We start from the raw sequence: 16,650 nt of genomic DNA, 5'->3' as shown, positions 1-16,650 counted from the left end.
CGTCAGCCTGTGTAAGTTGATCGTTTCTCTTTTCATACTTCTTGGGGAAGGAATTAGAGGTTGGAAGAGGCAATGGTCTAAGGTGTGGTGGGTGGATGATGATGAATAAGTGTAGGAGGAAAAGCAATTGCTGTAATGTTCTCTATGCCTGGTAGTTTGACCAAGTTGATCAGTGAAGGGTGGCAGGAATCCATCTTAGTCCAGAAGCAATCACGGGGTCAGAAGAACAGTGATAGCTAGTTCAGCTACCTTTGGCTAACCTCAAAATGGTTGGAAAAAAGTTCTTCTTTTAAAGGACTCTGAGCAGATGCCTAACTGAGGAAGCTAAGGGACCAGTAAGTATGCGTTTAAGAATTATTATAAACACTGAGCTGGCTGAGACCTAGAGGATCAGCTGCCTGATAGAATCACTGTTCTTACCTTTAGACCATTGGCCCCTAGAAAGCTCAAGAAGCGCTAATACTGGGGGGAGACAAATGGATGCGTCTGCAGTGGTTGGTCAGAGCTTTGTCTACAAGGGAGGAGGAGGAGGCAGCGAGAGAGCCACAGGGCAGAGAGAAGGTGTGGGTTGCTTCAAAGGTGAGGCTTTTTCTTCCCCAGAGCAAACAATAAAAGACATGTGGGTGAAAAGCACAAATATGAGGGATTAGTTGTGCTGCAAAATACACAGCAAGCAATTGAGCTCAGCTCATTATTAGACAATGCTGCCCTGCGCGAACCAGAGTGAGAAGCCAGTGTCGGCGCAGCCCCCTGAGGCCTGCACTTCTCCGAAGCTGTCGGGGGTGGCTGCTGGGCTTTTATATCACCTTGTAGTCCGCAGGGGAGCCGGGAAAAGTCCACCCTTCTTTTCTTTCTTTCTTGAACCTACACAATGGCTTTCTGTGAGAGGGCTTGGTAAGGCAGAGCAGAAGGGGAGTGAGAAGAGTTTCCAAGGTACTAGCCAGCCCCTCCTTTCTGTAGACAGGAACATGTGGCTTCTGCAGTTGCACACGGCTTCACACACTGGGCACGTATAGCAGTGTGTGCGGCAGGAACCTGCTGACCGAAGCGAAGGGCCTTGTTCCACTAGAACAGGGCCTGGAGGCGGGGAGCAGCGGTCAGAATCGTTTTATTTTCAAGGGTTAGAAATTAGCTGCAAAATTGCCCATCAGGTTTTGAGCCAGGAAGAAGTCTGGGCAAGATTGCTTTCCTTTTAACTGCTTTGCACCAGGACTACCTGGACCATTTCTAGGTATTTGCTTGTATTACAAGTGACTGTGTGATTTATTTCCTGACAGCCTGAATTTGATGAAATAACCACCTCTTATGAAAGTATTTTGGGAGGATGAGGGGTGAGGAGTTTGCTAAGCCATTTAGACTGGGCTTGTGTGGGTATCATTTCTGTCCCCCATTGTGCTGAGGAAGGGTTTCTCTGAAGTTTGCAGCATAAGAAACATTTTTCTTCCTAACAGCTCTAGATTTCCACACATATGAGACCGCAGCTTTGGAATTTTTTCTGTCTACCTTGTTTTTTGCTTTTCACTAGGGAGTCCTAAGATAGTGTGTTCTTGCATTGAGTATTTATATCCTGTTTTGAAATGCTGAGTGGAGAGCATCAACTTGTTTCTACATGTTTCTTTAAGGGGAACTGAAAGGTCAGGTCCCAAGCTTTAGGGCTACCACAGCTATTTAAAAGAGGTAGTAACTGTCCTCCCCTTCCTGTCTGCAGAGAATGGAGGGATTTCTGGAATTGCAGTGCAGTTACAGAAGGGCCACCACCGTATTCTTCGTTGGTCTCCCCCGGCGGAGGGAGGGACCACAGAGGTCTTGTTCACTTCAAAGACCAGCAGTAAGCTCAGGGCCTGGCACACAGGAACAGGCACTCAGGTTTGTCGATCATCTGCTTGATCTGTGTTGGATAGAGCTGGCCCTGGTGTCATTGTGGTGTCCCCATCATGATCCACTTGTGTACCTATACCCACAGTTGATAACCTTGGTTCAGGGGATGGATTGCTAGATGACAGCCTCACTGGCCACTCTGGTCAAAGTTTCTTTGCTGCCAAGTTGAGGGGCTTGGGCTTGGGCTTGGCTGCCTGTTCTTGCCAGGTGCCAGAAGTCCACAGTTGTGTTCCATGTGGTGCTGTTAACAGAGCAGCATGAACTATGTAACCCCTTCATTGTCTCCTTTGTCCTGTCTCTGTGGCCTAATCGTGAGTTATAAAAATATCTGCTCTACAGACAGGCTTTTGGTCACATTATGTCCCACGGGACATAGCCTGTGGGTTTCTACTGCCAGAAAACCTGTGTTATGCTCTTTGTTCCCTCCAGTAGCTAATTTTAAAAGACAAAGACAAAAATTCTTTTTTTCAACCACACACCCAGACTCTACCAGACCTTCTATCCTGAGAGCCGAAACAGCCACGGCTCCCAGCAGCACACTGCACTCGTGAACCACCAGGGCCAAACCAGCTTCCCTGTGCCCAATGCCATTCTGTAAACAGTTGTTAAACTACTGTGGGACCAGAAAACTACTGTACAGTGTTTGCCCACGAGGAATGTATAGTCACTCCAACAAGAATCCACTCTTGTTACTTCTCTGTTTTCTTAACTTCAGTAATCTGTTTTTGCGATAGCCTATCCGTTAATCAGTGACAAGATTCTTTTTTTAAAAAATATTGATTTGGCTTCACTGGGTCTTTAGTTGCAGCTTGCCGGATCTTTGGTCTTCGTTGCGGCATAAGGGATCTTTAACTGTGGCATGTGGGACCTAGTTCCCTGACCAGGGATCAAACCTGGGCCCCCTGCATTGGGAGTATGGAGTTTTAGTCATTGGACCACCAGGGAAGTCCCAGCAATAAGATTCTAACTTTCCTTAGGACATTTTCCGTAAACTGCTACCATTATTTCAAGAACTCTTTATTGCCTACAGTGTGCCAAGTGAGCCTCAGAAGTCCCCAAACCAACTTGTTCAAAAAAGTGGTTGTTTCCTTTTAGCCTTCCCTCTCTGCTAGCTCAGTGTTCAGAGGATGAGTTGAGGTCTCTCACTTCGTCCTGCAGGCCACCTGTCCCCTTAAGCTCCCTGCTAGTAGTCTGGGTGTCTGGGCAGTGTTGAGTCACAGCCAGTCTCTGAGCTGTAGGCAGCTCACAGTATCACCAGGACCTGGGCTGACCCCGCAGCGGGCTATGGGCAGGGACCCCTGAACTGGAAGAGACACAACCTACAGACTCAACATTGCATTAGTTATCACCCTTCACCCCTCTCTTTCCTTCTCACCAAATGGAAATTCATGAGGGCAGATGGAGCTAATAGATGTGACAGGGCTTGGAGATCTTGGGAATAAAAGTACAGTATATTCACATGAGGTAATTAATATATTTTCAAGGGAGTGTCTGTCCCTTTGGGCAAAAATGCTGCATAGAAAGAAATGTGAAGGAGCAAGGAGTAAACATTACACCAGAGCCCAGACCATCCACATCAGCATCACCTGGGAACTTATAAGACCTGCCATGGCTTAGATCCCATCCCACAGCGACTGAATGAGGAAGTCAGGAGATGGAGCTGGGCAGGGCATTAACTAGGCTTCCAGGTGATTCGGATGCACACTAACATGTGAGAAGCACTGGTCCAGTCTTTCCCTCTGATTCAGTAAGTTGGGGTAAGGGTATTACTGTTTGGACAGATGGTTATCAAAGGTGACTTTTGACCCTCCTTCTGGGTTGAAGCCAGCTGCCCTGCTGGGGGAAGAGGAAGCACTGTGTCCCTAGAGTTTTAAAAGGGAAAAGGCCTTCATTGTTGGTTCTTTTTGAAAGTTGCAGGAGAACGTACCCTGGAAAGCTTGTTAAGAAGGAGGCAGGCCTGAAAGAGTCCTCTCTCCCCGTCCCACAAAGATACTGATGTGTTTGCCTGACCTTCTGCCTTGGGGCCTGCTGCTCCTCGAGCCAGTCCTTAAAAGGAGCAGTGGGTGCCACATTTGTTCTTTCTGGTGCCAGGTCTGTGCTATTTCACTTCGCTGGCGTCAAGTGGATGCTTAATGAGAGGCCGTGACGTAGACTGGCAGACTTGTTGAGAGAAAGCAGCCTCGGACTGTGTTTTCTGCAGCTTCTCTCACTGCCTTCCCCAGCCTCACATTCTCCCCCAGCCTCCACAGCGGGGCTGTGGTCACCTTGTGTCTGCTCTCCCGCATAAGCCCTGATAGCCCTCGCTCAGGACAAGATGCTTGTAGGGTCTGTGGACACTGATAAATGACTCAAGAGGCAGAAGTGAAGCGGTGCCTTTTGTTTCTCCTATTCCCTTGAACTCCCCGCCCGGGACTTAACCCCCAATTAAGAAGATATGGCCATATTGGGATTTTTGGCATTTCCTTTATTCTTTTCTGGGGCCAGTGCCATCTTTTCCTTTTATTCCTGTCCCTGAGGCTAGATTTGGGGGCTGGAACTGATTGGTGGTCAAACCTTCCAAATTTGGACCTTGTTAGATAGCTGGGGATCCCCTAGTTCCAGAGATCCCCAGTTATCCATCCCTTGATTATATGAAAATACAGGCATGCTACTCCTTTGGGTGGTAAAACTTCGGGAGGCCTGAAGCCAACTCCACAAAGGAGTCTATTTCTGGGGAGTAAATTTGTGAGATTGCTGCTGATGTAAACAGAAGAAAAGAGGAAATGCCTGAACTGCAAAAGCCAGTGTCAAAGTTAGGGGGAAATGTTTAGGACATCCCTGTGATCCAGTGGGTGGATGAGGGCAAAGAACATTTCCTGTAAGAGGAGAGTCACTTCTTGCTGCTTTTAACTCACCCAGACCACCCCAGGGAAGTAAAAGCAGCTTACTGTCCTAGAAGGTCAAGTACCCTTTACAGACCTTCCCTTCTTTTGAGAGTGTGTTGACCCCAGTGAAGATGAGAGTAGAAGAGAAGGCAATGGAAAAGATAGAAAACAAAGTAGACCAAGATCACAACAAATCACTGCTTCTTTTATTCAACAAACATTTCCTGAGTGTCTTCTTCGTGCCAGGCTACTGTTAACAGAGTGCCTACTATGTGCCCGGGGTATTTTGCATATTTTCATCTTTAATTTTCTTAACAATCCTTCAACATAGGTATTACTAACTCCATTTTGCAAACAAGAAAACTGAAGCTTTTAGACATTAAAATTGACCAGAGCCATCCAGCTAGCAGGTGACAGACATAGAATTCAGATTCAGTCTCTTGGATTCCAAGGCCTGTGTTTGTTCCACTCTACCATGCTGCCTATCATCCCCCAAATACCTCCCTCACAGCGTGGTCTGCCACTCCCCTCTGTAAGGTGATCAGCGCCAGGACAGAGATGCTTTCCACCTCTTCTGCCTTCCTTGTTTTGAGGCCTTGGGTAAAGCTGTCATGTCCCCGCTGGCCCTCTACTGCCCTCTGCACTCTCCCTTGTCAATTCCCCCAGCTCTGTGCCTGGGCTCCTGATTCCATGTCCCATGAAGAACTTCCCACCTTTGAGGAGCAGTCTTGTCTGTTGGTTGGAGAGGAGAAGGACATCCAAGAAGGCGGCTCCCAGCCAGGCCTTTAACCAAAGGATCCAGGAAGAAACAGAGCAGCCTTCCATGGCCCCGAGCTTTGTGGAGGGATGTCTACCCTTCCCTCCTGCCCCTTAGCTGGTTTCATCCTGGAGCAGGGTTTGTGGCCACCAGAAGTGCTAGCTCATTGCTCCTGAAGAAGGGCTCCCCTTTTCTAAGTAAAGCTCAATGATACTTGCCTTGTGCTACAGTTCTTCCTATAATGAAGATGTCCTATGCCAGACTCCATTCTCTCCAACTGATAGTGACTCACTCCCATGACATCCCTTCCTCCTAATACCCAAAAGAGAGAGAAGCCCATTTTTCCATAGCCCTTTAGACCAGCTTCCTCTCCCACTTAGGTCTTGTCATGAGGCCTCAAGCAGATCTCTGCCCTAACTACATCTCCAACCCACAGTCAAACATGACTAGGCACATACCCTTTAATGAAGGCACATCTGTATAGTTGGCAGCATTGGTGATTGGGGGAAGTTTGTACTTCTTAGAATCCAAATTCTGGTTCACAATTTGGGAGACATCTGAATTCAAGGGCTCTGCTTGAATCTGCTCTACTCCAGCTCCATCCTTGGGAGTCATGGGTTCCAGAGCCAGTTTCATGCTCTGAAGTCACAAACGTGTGACCGGATGGCAAGAGGAAAACTTAAGCTTGAAATCTTTCACCCTTGCCTTTTCATATCTCACAGGGGTCTTCTCCCTACATGCACAGAATGTTCCCAAACCTTTCCAGAATTCCTCTGATCAATCCCCACCTCTTCCAACCACCTCCACCTCACCCCACTCCCAATCAACTTTCTCACTCCCCACTACAGGAAGTTGGCACCACAGCTCTCAAGCCTCTAGCCCAAAGCCTCAGCTTCCCACCCTACTCTGAGACCAGGAAGCTCCTACCTGGTGGGGGCAGCCTGCCACCACCCCATGTAGAGCCAGCAGCCAGCCCTTTAGAGTCTAGTCTGTCTCTGTCCTCAGCCCTCCGTATATTCTAATCCAAATCCTTCCTCTCAAAGTGTGGTCCAGGAATCCGCAGTAAAGGCAGCACCTGGAGCCTATGAGAAATGCAGGTTCCCAGGCCCAGCCCAGAGTTAGAGTCTGCATTCATCTATACCTTAATGTGTAAGAAGCACTGCTCAAAACAGTCTGATCTGCTGAAAAGTCATCCCCTCCACCCTCCTCCTCAATAGAGGGGGTGGTTCGTGGAGCAAGGGCCAGTGAGGAAGCCTGGCCTCACAGTTGAGCCACAATTCAGACCTCCCTTTGACAGTGGAGAGAAATGCTGGGGATGATCTGGACACTCCCGAGAGAACCCAGAGAAGCCAGTGAAGCCTGGCACCCTCAGCAGAGAGGAACAGCCACGGCCGGGCTATGTGGGGAGATCCAAGCAGGGGTTTGGGGGCAAAGGGGACCCCTGATGAGAAAGAGAGGCACGCCCACCTTTGCACACAGCGGTGGGATGGTTCCCTCTGGGCTCCTACCACCATCTTCAGCCCCTGTCGGGCACCTACAGCCAAGAACAGCTCCTGCCGTGCAGCCTGGATCTGCTGGATGACGAGGCTTCTTCCCTCCCTCTTGCTGGCAAAGTCACCATCGCCCACCGGCTGCATTGCTGGTAGTGGGTGCTCAGGAAATGTTTGTTGAATTGAGAGGAAGCCACAGCTTGTGCGGAGTCTGGATAATTCACCAGACGTGGGCCTCAGTGGTGGGGGGAACAGAGACTAAGTAGGAAAGACGAGTCCTGATGTCGTACTTAGCTGGAGTTGCTGTTTCTCTGCCTCGAGTCCCTGCCTGAGACCTCCTCTGACATGACACACTGCAGGGACGCGGTGGGAAGATGGCAAGAAACGACCCCAGGTGGCAGGCTCCCCTTCCCCCACTCAGGATGCACTCAGGTCTGACCCGGGGATGGGGGAGGAGGTCCCCGAAGATGAGCTCCCCCACCCTGCGGTGGGGAGAGGCAGCTGTCTGTCCCCTCTTCACCCCACCCCGCTTCAGAGATCCTTCCTTTCACAGAGGAGACCAGAGCTCTGCTCTTCTGTCCCCAGCTCCGTCCCTGCCGTCTGTGGCCTCCCTTCCTCTGGGCCTCAGCCTCCTCTTCCCGAAAGGATCCCCCGCGGGTCATCCAGTGATTCTGGGACTGAGTGTCACATGGGTACAAGGCTGGGGAAAGTGTAGGAAAGGGCCCCAAGCCTGGGCTAGCCATGCCAGCTGCTGAGGCTGGCAGCAGCTGATGAGCTGGCAGTACCTAACGAGCCAGGAGCTGGTAGCTGGAGAGGGTGGCCAGGCCCCGGGGGGTGACGGGAGCTAGGTGAGCCAGCTGCTGAGTGCTTCCAAGCCTTGTCCTCTCATCATGGCAGGGAGCCTGTGGCCTGGGCAGCAGTAGGCTTGGGACAGAGCTCACCAGTCTCACAGACCAGGCGTGGCGCGGGCATGCACCAGGGGCCGTACCTGCGGGCGAGAGCACACGTGTGCACAGGGGGCGCCTATGAGGGCAGGGGCTGGGTCCTGGCCTTCACAGTCTCACTCCCCTGGAGAGTTTGCCAAACTGCTCAGCCAGGCTGCCACAGCCACCAGCCACCACACACCCATGGTGCAAAGACTCTGGACAGTGTCTCTCCTCCTGTCCCCAGCCTGGCCCCCTGCTCCCAAGAGCTTTGCTCAGCATCTTCCTGCAGGGCCAGGACCCCCTGTCCTGCTCCTCACACCTCCCGCACCCCTCACCCTTTGGCTGCCTCCTCTAGGGGCCCTGCTCCGAGGTGTCAGGCCCAGCTGGGTCCCAGCCTTGCCAGGCCTGTCTTCTCTGGGCTCCAGGGCCCCTGCCTCTTTGGGGGGCCCGGAACAAGTCTGGGCTTCTGGCTCGGCCTGGGGCTCGGTTGACCCCAGGGGCTGCTCATGGCCCTCCAGCCGGGACACAGGGCTCTCCTGGTCCCCAGGCTTTGAACTGAGCACACAGGTGCTCTCCTGAGGCCCAGAGCTACTGGCGCCTCCTAGAGAGAGATCGAGGGGAACCAAGTCTGAGTTTGGTGGAGAGCCCGGACTGGCTGGACTGGCTGGACTGGCTGCCAAATCTCCCGACTCCTCTTTCAGCCCCTCTAGTGATGCCGATGCTGGGGTGGGGGTGGTTCCCAGGGCACTGGTGGGTCCGCCCGGCTCCATCCTGCTCTGAGTCTGCTCATGTTCCTTCTCATTCCGAGTCTTTCTGGTACTTTGGCTTCCCTGAAAACAAGAGGTTGGCTCTACTGGTTGGTGAATTTAGGGCTCACGTCCCTAACCCGCCCCATCCTATGTCCGAGTACCCACCTCCTGGCTCTCCGGCTCCTCCCTGTTTTCCTTCATTTCCCACCTGCAGAAACACAGCACACGGCAGGCCCCACTCCTAACCCACCCCACCTCACGTCACCTGCTCCATAGCAGGCAACCCACGTCCCCCAGGGGGAAACGAGTGCCCAGGGGTCTCAGAGGAAGGTCAGAGCCACAATGAGGCTCCAGGATGTTTCCCTTCCAGCCTGACCTTCCGCCCCAAACCCAGCCATTTCCTCTGAACACTGCCCACTATAGCAGGTCCCCAGCTGCTGTTTATGGCCAAGCCTGCAGCACCTTGAGTTCTATGGGGACGATGGGCGTGTCCCGGCCTGTGCTGCCTGGGAAAGGCGTGCCTGACTTCCCCCGGGAAGGGAACTGCTGTAATTACCGCCGGCCTCCCAGGGCCCCAGGCTCTTGCTGCAGCTGCCTTTGCCGATGGTCTCTCCCCGCATCTCATTAACCTGCCACCAGGCAGCAGTCAGCCAAGAGGCAGAGGCCCTGGGGGCTGCAGCAGGCACCTGGGCCAGGCCGACCTGACCTCCCAGAGGCAAGACAGGGCCAGGAAATCCAGGAGCCCAGAACCTCCCCTGATTTTGCTCCCTGTCTCATGTTACCTGCGGGCCCTGCCAGTCAGCCTCTCTGTCCCTCGAGCCTTGCTGCGTGTGGCCAGCGCCACCACGGGTCTGCCCTGTTGCCCACCCCGAGTAGCACTGCCTGTAAGAGATGGTACACATCAAGAGAGAAGGGGGTCATGGCAGCCCGGTTCCTTCACCTGCTCCTGGGACCTGATCCTCCTCCTCTCTCAGCTCACCTTTGCCATCAGGGGACAGTGGTGGGGGCTGTAGCTTTCGCTGGCTCCTGGGACCTAAGGGGGAAGAGGAAATTGGGAAAGGGTGGGATCACAAAAGAGCCAAAGCAGGAACATCAGCTCTTTCAGGACCAGGAAGTTAGTCCTTCTCTTGGTCCAGTTGTGAGTGTTCTGGTTCCCAGAAAGACGTCTGGCCTGGGTGCTAGGGTTGGGAGGGTGCGGTTAGGGCAGTGTCAGGGGAGCTGGGTCACTGTGCTTGCTTTGCCAATCCTGGCTAGGTGACCAGCAGAGCAGCCTCTCCAGCCTTGACTTCCTCACGTGTGAAATGAGGGGCCAGAGATGCAGTGGAATTATCCCTATAATAGATAAGGAGCAGCTGCCACCCAGGAGGGTCCCACACCTCAAAAGGACCCCAGTGCTGACTTCCTAGTGAGCCTTCTCTCCAGACCTTCTGGGGTCAGAACCCAGGGCAGGGGTTGTGGGTTTAGAGGATGTGAAGGAAGGTCATGGTGCCTCCTCTGATAGGGAGGGGAGGAAGGAAGATGTTCTTTCATGCTTCTTTCCAGCTCTGAAAATAGGTGGTAGACCAAGAGACAAAGGACAGAGAGAAAGAGGGAGCAAGGGGTGAAAAACTGCAGAAGGAGTGCGGGTAGTGGGGTTTCGGCTCACCCCTCGTGCTGCCCACCCTGGCCGGGCCCTCTTCCCGAGGCTTGCTGGAGCCCTGTCGCCTGCATTGCAGAGAGAAGGAGTCAGGCTGGCTGGTGGCGGGAAGGACAGAGGCTGCAGAGCTGCTGGTGGGCCAGACCCCCCTCCCCTTCCCCCAGCCTCAGGCCTAAGGACAGAAGGGAGAGCGTGGGCCCAAGGAAGATGGGAAACCCAGCGCCTGCACAGAGCCCGTAGCCCCAGGCACAACCGGAGGGCCAGGCAGATCCTCACACCCTGGGGAGGGGCCCAGCCGCCCTACAAGAGGCGCCCACAGTTAGCCTGCCACAGCCCCACAGCATGTCAACCCAGCAGCTGCCGGGCCCTGCCACCCACGTGGGCTTGGCCTTGTCCAGGTCCCACGGGCGGCGCCAGTCACCCTGTGAGTCTCTGTGCCGTGCCAGGCGGGCCTGGTCGATCTGCTCCCGCTCCTGCTTCCACTGGGCATAGTCCCAGCCCACCTCCAGGGGGCGCCCCGGTGCCCGGCAGGGAGCTGGGCCTGGGACCAGGGCTGGACTCCGGGGCTCCCGGACACCCTGCAGGGAGAAGACATTAAGCACCATGGGGTGGAAGCAGAAACAGCCCTGGGTTTGGGATGGGGATCCAGAGAGTCTGCTAACCCCTTCCTCTCTGAAGGTTTTGACGTCCCCACCCCAAAATTAGATCCATTCCATGTAGGTTAAATCCTATTTGCCACAGGCATGGCTTCCATCCAGGGTTAGCTGTGTCTTTGGGGCAAGATGACCTCTCTGTTGGTCATTTCCTCATCTGTGAAATGGGAATAATGATAGTGCTATCCACGGGGTCGTTGCTGGAGTGTGTGGTCAGGCCCAGGGTGGAGGGACACCCAGCTGCTGGGAGTAAGAACCAAGACTAGGGACTACTGCCATCTAGAGGTCACACCTGGCACACGGCCAGTCTCTCACACCCTGGACCCACCTCCTGACCCCACCAGCTTGCCACCAGAGGTCCAGGCAGGGTTAGGGGCTGGGACACATCTCTCGCTTACACTGTCTCTCACTGCATGACCCACCAGACGTGGAGACTGGTCAGAGAAGGGAAGAAGGAGTGGGAATTCTTGCAGGTGCTGCCTGGGCCACATCCCCACAGATGGGGACATATGCGATTCAGCTTCCATGCCTCCCCCAAGTGGGGACCACCACATTCATGTCCCCATCCCTTCTTGGGGAGGTACCTTCCGTGCAGAATCTGAGCTGATGGCCGTTGGCATGGAGGGGCTCCGGCCCAAGCCCCCTCCAGGTGACCCTTCTGCTCCCTGGTTCCGTGCTCTGGTGGGCTTCTCACTTACGATACGCTTGGCCTGGGGGAGGTGAGGATGGGCAGTGTAGCACAGGCAGGGAAGAAGAGGAGGCTTCCTGGCTCATAGCCTTCCCCTACCCACCCTGCTCACCTCGGCTTTGTTTTCCATGGTCACAGCCAGATCCACCCGCTCCCCCAAGCAGAAGGTGCCAGTGTGGGCCTCTGCCTGCTCATCCTCAAGAATCTCACTGGCTGCTCCAGGTCCAAGGGCGCTCCTTGCCCAGTTCCGGCTGACCACCCGCTTCCCCTGCAGAATGAGATGCCATGCCGTGAGGCCACATGGGCAGCACTGGGCAGAAGTTGGGGGTTGGGTCCTTTGGGTGCTTCCCCAGGCTGGGTTCCTGCCCTGGCCCTCCCTGGAATGCCCACTGAGGAGCTGCCTCTGTGAGGCATTCACATACCAGTGGCATTAGGTTATCCAGGCCTGGGGCCACCCAGGGGCCCAAGACGCCACAGTGGCCCATCTCTGAGCTGGGAAATCCAAAGCACTCAGACAACAAGGCTCTGTTCTCAGACGCTGTTCCTGGCATTCAGCCCAACATCTCTGTGCCCGGGGACTTGGGGTTTAGGGGCAGCCTGTGCGTGGGGGCACAGGTGCAGAGCTCTGGGGCTGGAATAGGGCATGGTCACCTTCCAGCTGTGGCTCTCTGGGGTGGGGGCCAGCAGTGGGCCTGGGCTGCATGAGGTTGGGATCTGGTAGGTATGTCCCTGAAGAGAAGTGGGAGAAGCGGAGGAGCAGGGGTGGCTGTGCTCCCCCCGCACAAGCTGGGCCGCCACCTCCCTGCCACCCCACCCTGCCTCCCGGGCGGGTCTTCCTCTAGGAACCTGGCTGATGGTGACAGTGAGGCCATGAGGACGAAGGAGCTCCGGCGTGGTCACAGCCATGCCCCCCTGCTCTGCCTGCCGCCGGTCTTCCTGGATCTCCTGTGGGAGGGCCCCGGGGTCAGCACAGGCCACGGCCCCCCAGAGGCACAGATACACAGACGCCGACAGGCCTACACAGAGAGACACCAGTGGGACACCAGGGGGCGGACGCACCACATCACAGAGTCCCCAAGACCCTCGCCGAGCCTCTGAGATGGAACACAGCCACCCTCGCCCCGGTCCCAGACCCAAGCCCACAGGGAGAGACCACCATGCCGGAGTCTGCAGGTCAGCCCAGAAGGGCCAGCCCAGTCAGTCCTCCCGCCCGGCACAGCCCACTCACCTGGTACCTGCGCAATAGGGCCTGGTTCTTCTTGCGAAGGGCGACTATCCTCCGGTCCAGCTCTGCATCCTTCTCCTCCTGCCTGCTCATCGGGGACTCAGCCCCGGGAGGCCCCTGCAGAGGGCAGGGGGCCCAAGCTCCTGACTGCTGGGCCCATCCCTTACCAGTTCCTCAACTTTTACATCCACCCGTTCTACCCTATTCTTACCACCCAAGGAATAGACCTAGACCCAGAGCTAGGGTCGGATGGGGAGCCGGCCCGTGGAAGGCCGTAAGCCCCCACCCTGCTAGGCCTCCCTGCCATCTCTCTGCGTCCTCTCCGGGGGCTCAGGTCAGAGCCTCAAACCCAGACCCGCAGCTCCCAGCAGTGGCTGCCCCTCCCCCCGGCTCTCCAGGGAGCTCAGCTGCGGAGCAGAGCCTGGAATGGGAGTTATAAATGGCTCTGGCAGCGGAACCTGCCGTGACTGGGAAGTTGCCAGGGGATTCAGGAGGTCGAGGGGGGAGCTGTTGGGCTCCCAGGCCAAGAACCACAGTGAAAAGAGAGGCCCTTGCTCTGTCCTGGGCTCCCAGGCCATGGACCCCACTTCTCCGGCCTGCGCCCAGCCTGTGGGAAAGAGCCGCTCCCACAGGCCCAGCCTTTCCAGGCCGAGAGCTGCCGGCAAGAGTCAGCTCTGTGGGTGGGCTCCGCCCTGGAGCCCCCTGGGCACACTGTGATCCTCGGGTCCCTCCTTGTCTGGCTGCAGGGACTCCATCGTGGCTGACACCCCTGCCCAGCGCCCCCCGCTCCCGCCTAGGCACAGCCCTCTTCCTCCCAGGCCCAGCTGTCCCCAGCTGCCCTCAGAGTGTGGCCGCCTGGCGTCCCAGCCCCAAGAAGCCCCCCGCCAAAGGCAAGGTGCCACTCACAGCTGAGTGCATGGCAACGGCGGGCACGGAGAGAATTCCAGAGCAGTCCTGGGGGGAGCTAGAGCGGGAGGGAAGCCGGAGCCACCGGAGCCGGGCCTCCCTCCGCCGGCCTCTCCCTGCCGGCTTCGCCGCTCAGCACACGAGATCATGTTGTGATTACAAAAGACTCCTCTGGGCTCCCAGCCAGGAACGCCGCGGCCACCGCCCCCACCATCCACTCTCAGAGGGCGAGGACCAGGGCACCGGCAGCCAGCTGGCCCTGCCCAGCACCTCTCCCTGCCCTGCCCCAGTGTCCCCAGACAGACTGGCGGGGACTTCTGCCTGGCGGGGCGAGCCCACACAGGGGGCCTTACGCTCCAGTAGGACCCCAGCCTGGGCCTGCCTGCAGACAGACGGGCAGCCATCCGTCCCTCCCATTAGTAGAGAGAGGCCTATAGTCCAGCCCATTGCCCTGCCTGGTCCGAGGGCCTCCGCTCAAATGAGCGTCCCCTGGCCCTTCACTCCTCAACAGTTCTGGTTTAAGTAATTCGAAGGGCTCAAGGAGTTCACCTCCCCTAGGCCATCAAGTACTACCGCATACCTAAAATAACACCATTAGTCATTCATTCCTTTGGGTTCAGCGTTGCCTTCCCTGTACTTTCAAGTACAGTTGCTCCTGGGACGCTCAACTGTCTGGGTCACCCCTTGGTGTGGGGCGCCTCCCTCAGGGCCCACGCCGCCACAGCTCAGGCCTGGCCAACAGCCTTCCTCCTCGGCTCCTACCTCGGAGTCCTTCCTGGCCTTGCTCTCCATGGCTGGCCCTCTCAGCCTCTCTGACCCTGAGACTGGAAGCAGCCTCTTCTGGGGAAGTCTCTCCCCAGATCTTGCCGGTACACCCGAGGCTGCTGTCTCTGCCCTGGACAGCAGCCTGCCTGGCAATCTCACCCCTAGGGCCTCCAGGACCAGGAGTTTCGGGGTGCCAGGAGGAGGGGTGGTCTCTGTATCAGGAGCATCTGGGGTCTGGTTCTGTAGTAACAGGTCCCCAACCTCCAGGCCCTGAAGGACAGGTCAGAGGTTCCTGCATTCCCCCTCAGTACTGACTGACTGGGGCCTATTTCCCTAATCCCATGGATGCCTTGTCCCCTCCTGTCTCCAAGGCAGAAAGCCCTGCTGCCCTCTCCTTCCTACTCAGACCAGCCCAGGCAGCCAGAGATCCAGCCTCTGCTCCCCTTGAACCACCCCTTCCTATCTGCCCTCCCCTCCCCACCACACTGAGCCTCTTTCCAGGCCAGGCCTTGGAGCAGCACCGCTGACCTGGCAGCCGCTCTCCGCCACCTTAGAGTTCCCATCCTGCTTGGAAATGCCACTGCGCTCTCTCTTCCTTTCATGCCGGATGTTCCCACTGAGTCACACTCGTCTACATTCCCAGCTACAGTGACGCACCCAGGCTACACATACACACACACACACACACACACACTTCTCCTACCCTTTCCACGTGCTGCCTACTGAGTTCCAGTCTAGTCTCTGACAGCCAGAGCAGGGCCCTGGTGGGGTGGCAGTTGGGTCTCCTGTTACCTGTCCCATGCCCCGTGGTTGGAGTTGGAAGGCCCTCAGAGTACCAGCCTGGGAATGAGGGATGCAGCTGAGACCTAATGATCTCCATGATCTTTGGAACCAAGGTCTGGGGAGGAGGAATGGAGATAGAGGAGACAAGGTCTGCTTTCCCCATTGTGCCTGTTCCCAGCTAGGGTGGGGGCCAGACAGCAGCGAGGAGCAGCAGGCTGGGTAGATATCCAGCCATCATACAGGATGGGCGACCCAGATATCTGGAAGGGCCTGCAGGAAAAGACTCCCCTAACCTCGTGGCAAAGGCCTCTACATCTAGCAGACTGAACGCCCATGTGATCAGGACAGACCAATAGTCAGACAGCCCCACGGCTGCAGGCCATGTGCTTCCCAAGTGTTACTCACACAATGTCATCCTCAGAGCAGCCCCCACATTCTCCTATTTTCTCCAGAGTCTGTGGTGTGCCTGTCTGTTCCCTACTGGGGAGAGGCTCTCTAAGGGCAGGAATGGTGTACTGAGGGCCTCTAAATCCCCAGGGCCTGGCAAGTGCCCCTGCAAACTACAGTGCCTTCCTGGGGGCTTGCAGAATGAATGAGTAACTCACATGAGTGAATAACCCACGTTGTCCTGTGCATGGCTCTGGGTACCTGTGCATCGACTGGGGCTGCTGTTCCCTCCACCCAGAATACTCGCACCTGAGGGAGGAGGTGGTCGGTAATGTCCACCGTGAATTTCCTTTCCCTGTCTGGAGAACGCAGGGCGTGATCAGGAGAATGGTCCCCGGTGCAGGGGATGGGGACCATGCCGCTATTAGTCTGTGTCACCACTAGGGGGCAGCAGGGCTTCAAAAAGCCTGGTTGGAGGTGGGGGATGGCTCTTCTTCACCCACTTCTGCTGCCAGCTCCTCTCAGCAAGTCTGAATCAACCCCACCTCCCAACTCCATCAAACTAGAGAAGCCACACAGGTTGTAGAAGCTCCATCTTATTGGTGATGAGACCAGAGAGGTAGCACCCACTACCTGGGCTGCTCAGCCTGTTTGTGGCTCAGAAAAAACCAGCACGTAGACATCTGCCTCCTGCCCATTGCTCTTCCTGGCTGCTACAACAACACTGTTTCTGTTGACACTTCATGCTGTGCCCTCCCTTTCTCTGCCCAGGAATAGGCCCATTGTCCCAATACCTCAACCATAGGTCTGGGTCATGTCTCTTCTGTGGCTGGTTCACCACCCTCTCAGGCAGCCTGCCAACTGGGCCCATAGCCATAACTACCCATATAGCTTTGACTAGATGGCCCTTTGTCAGCAAAGTAATGTCTCTGCTTTTTAACAT

General features: G+C 55.8%; 1 protein-coding gene across 8 annotated transcripts; it reads right to left on the bottom strand.

Annotated features, from left to right (window-relative positions):
* Positions 1 to 4,926: 4,926 nt before the first annotated feature.
* Positions 4,927 to 13,986, bottom strand: CCDC9B (coiled-coil domain containing 9B). Of its 8 annotated transcripts, XR_009695143.1 has the most exons (13): positions 13,773 to 13,986; positions 12,870 to 12,983; positions 12,488 to 12,586; positions 12,293 to 12,370; positions 11,754 to 11,909; positions 11,538 to 11,663; positions 10,679 to 10,878; positions 10,310 to 10,368; positions 9,644 to 9,697; positions 9,447 to 9,546; positions 8,830 to 8,872; positions 6,967 to 8,745; positions 4,927 to 6,581 (listed from the first exon to the last, which is right to left on the bottom strand). XR_009695143.1 is itself a non-coding variant. In XM_061157585.1 (12 exons), exons 1-12 carry the CDS (start codon positions 13,782 to 13,784, stop codon positions 8,188 to 8,190), a joined length of 1,599 nt encoding a protein of 532 aa, XP_061013568.1. In that variant the 5' UTR covers positions 13,785 to 13,986; the 3' UTR covers positions 4,927 to 8,187. The 8 variants fall into 8 exon arrangements, 7 of the variants coding, with proteins under 7 accessions (XP_061013568.1, XP_061013570.1, XP_061013569.1 ...); XM_061157585.1 differs by having other exon boundaries at positions 4,927 to 8,745; XM_061157587.1 differs by lacking the exon at positions 10,310 to 10,368 and having other exon boundaries at positions 4,927 to 8,745; positions 10,722 to 10,878.
* Between the last annotated feature and the right edge of the window lie 2,664 nt (positions 13,987 to 16,650).

Source organism: Dama dama, chromosome 12 (assembly GCF_033118175.1).
Source record: "Dama dama isolate Ldn47 chromosome 12, ASM3311817v1, whole genome shotgun sequence".
Lineage (NCBI taxonomy): Eukaryota > Metazoa > Chordata > Mammalia > Artiodactyla > Cervidae > Dama > Dama dama.
Note: the sequence above shows the minus strand (reverse complement) of the source record. Positions and strands in the feature narration are given on the sequence as shown.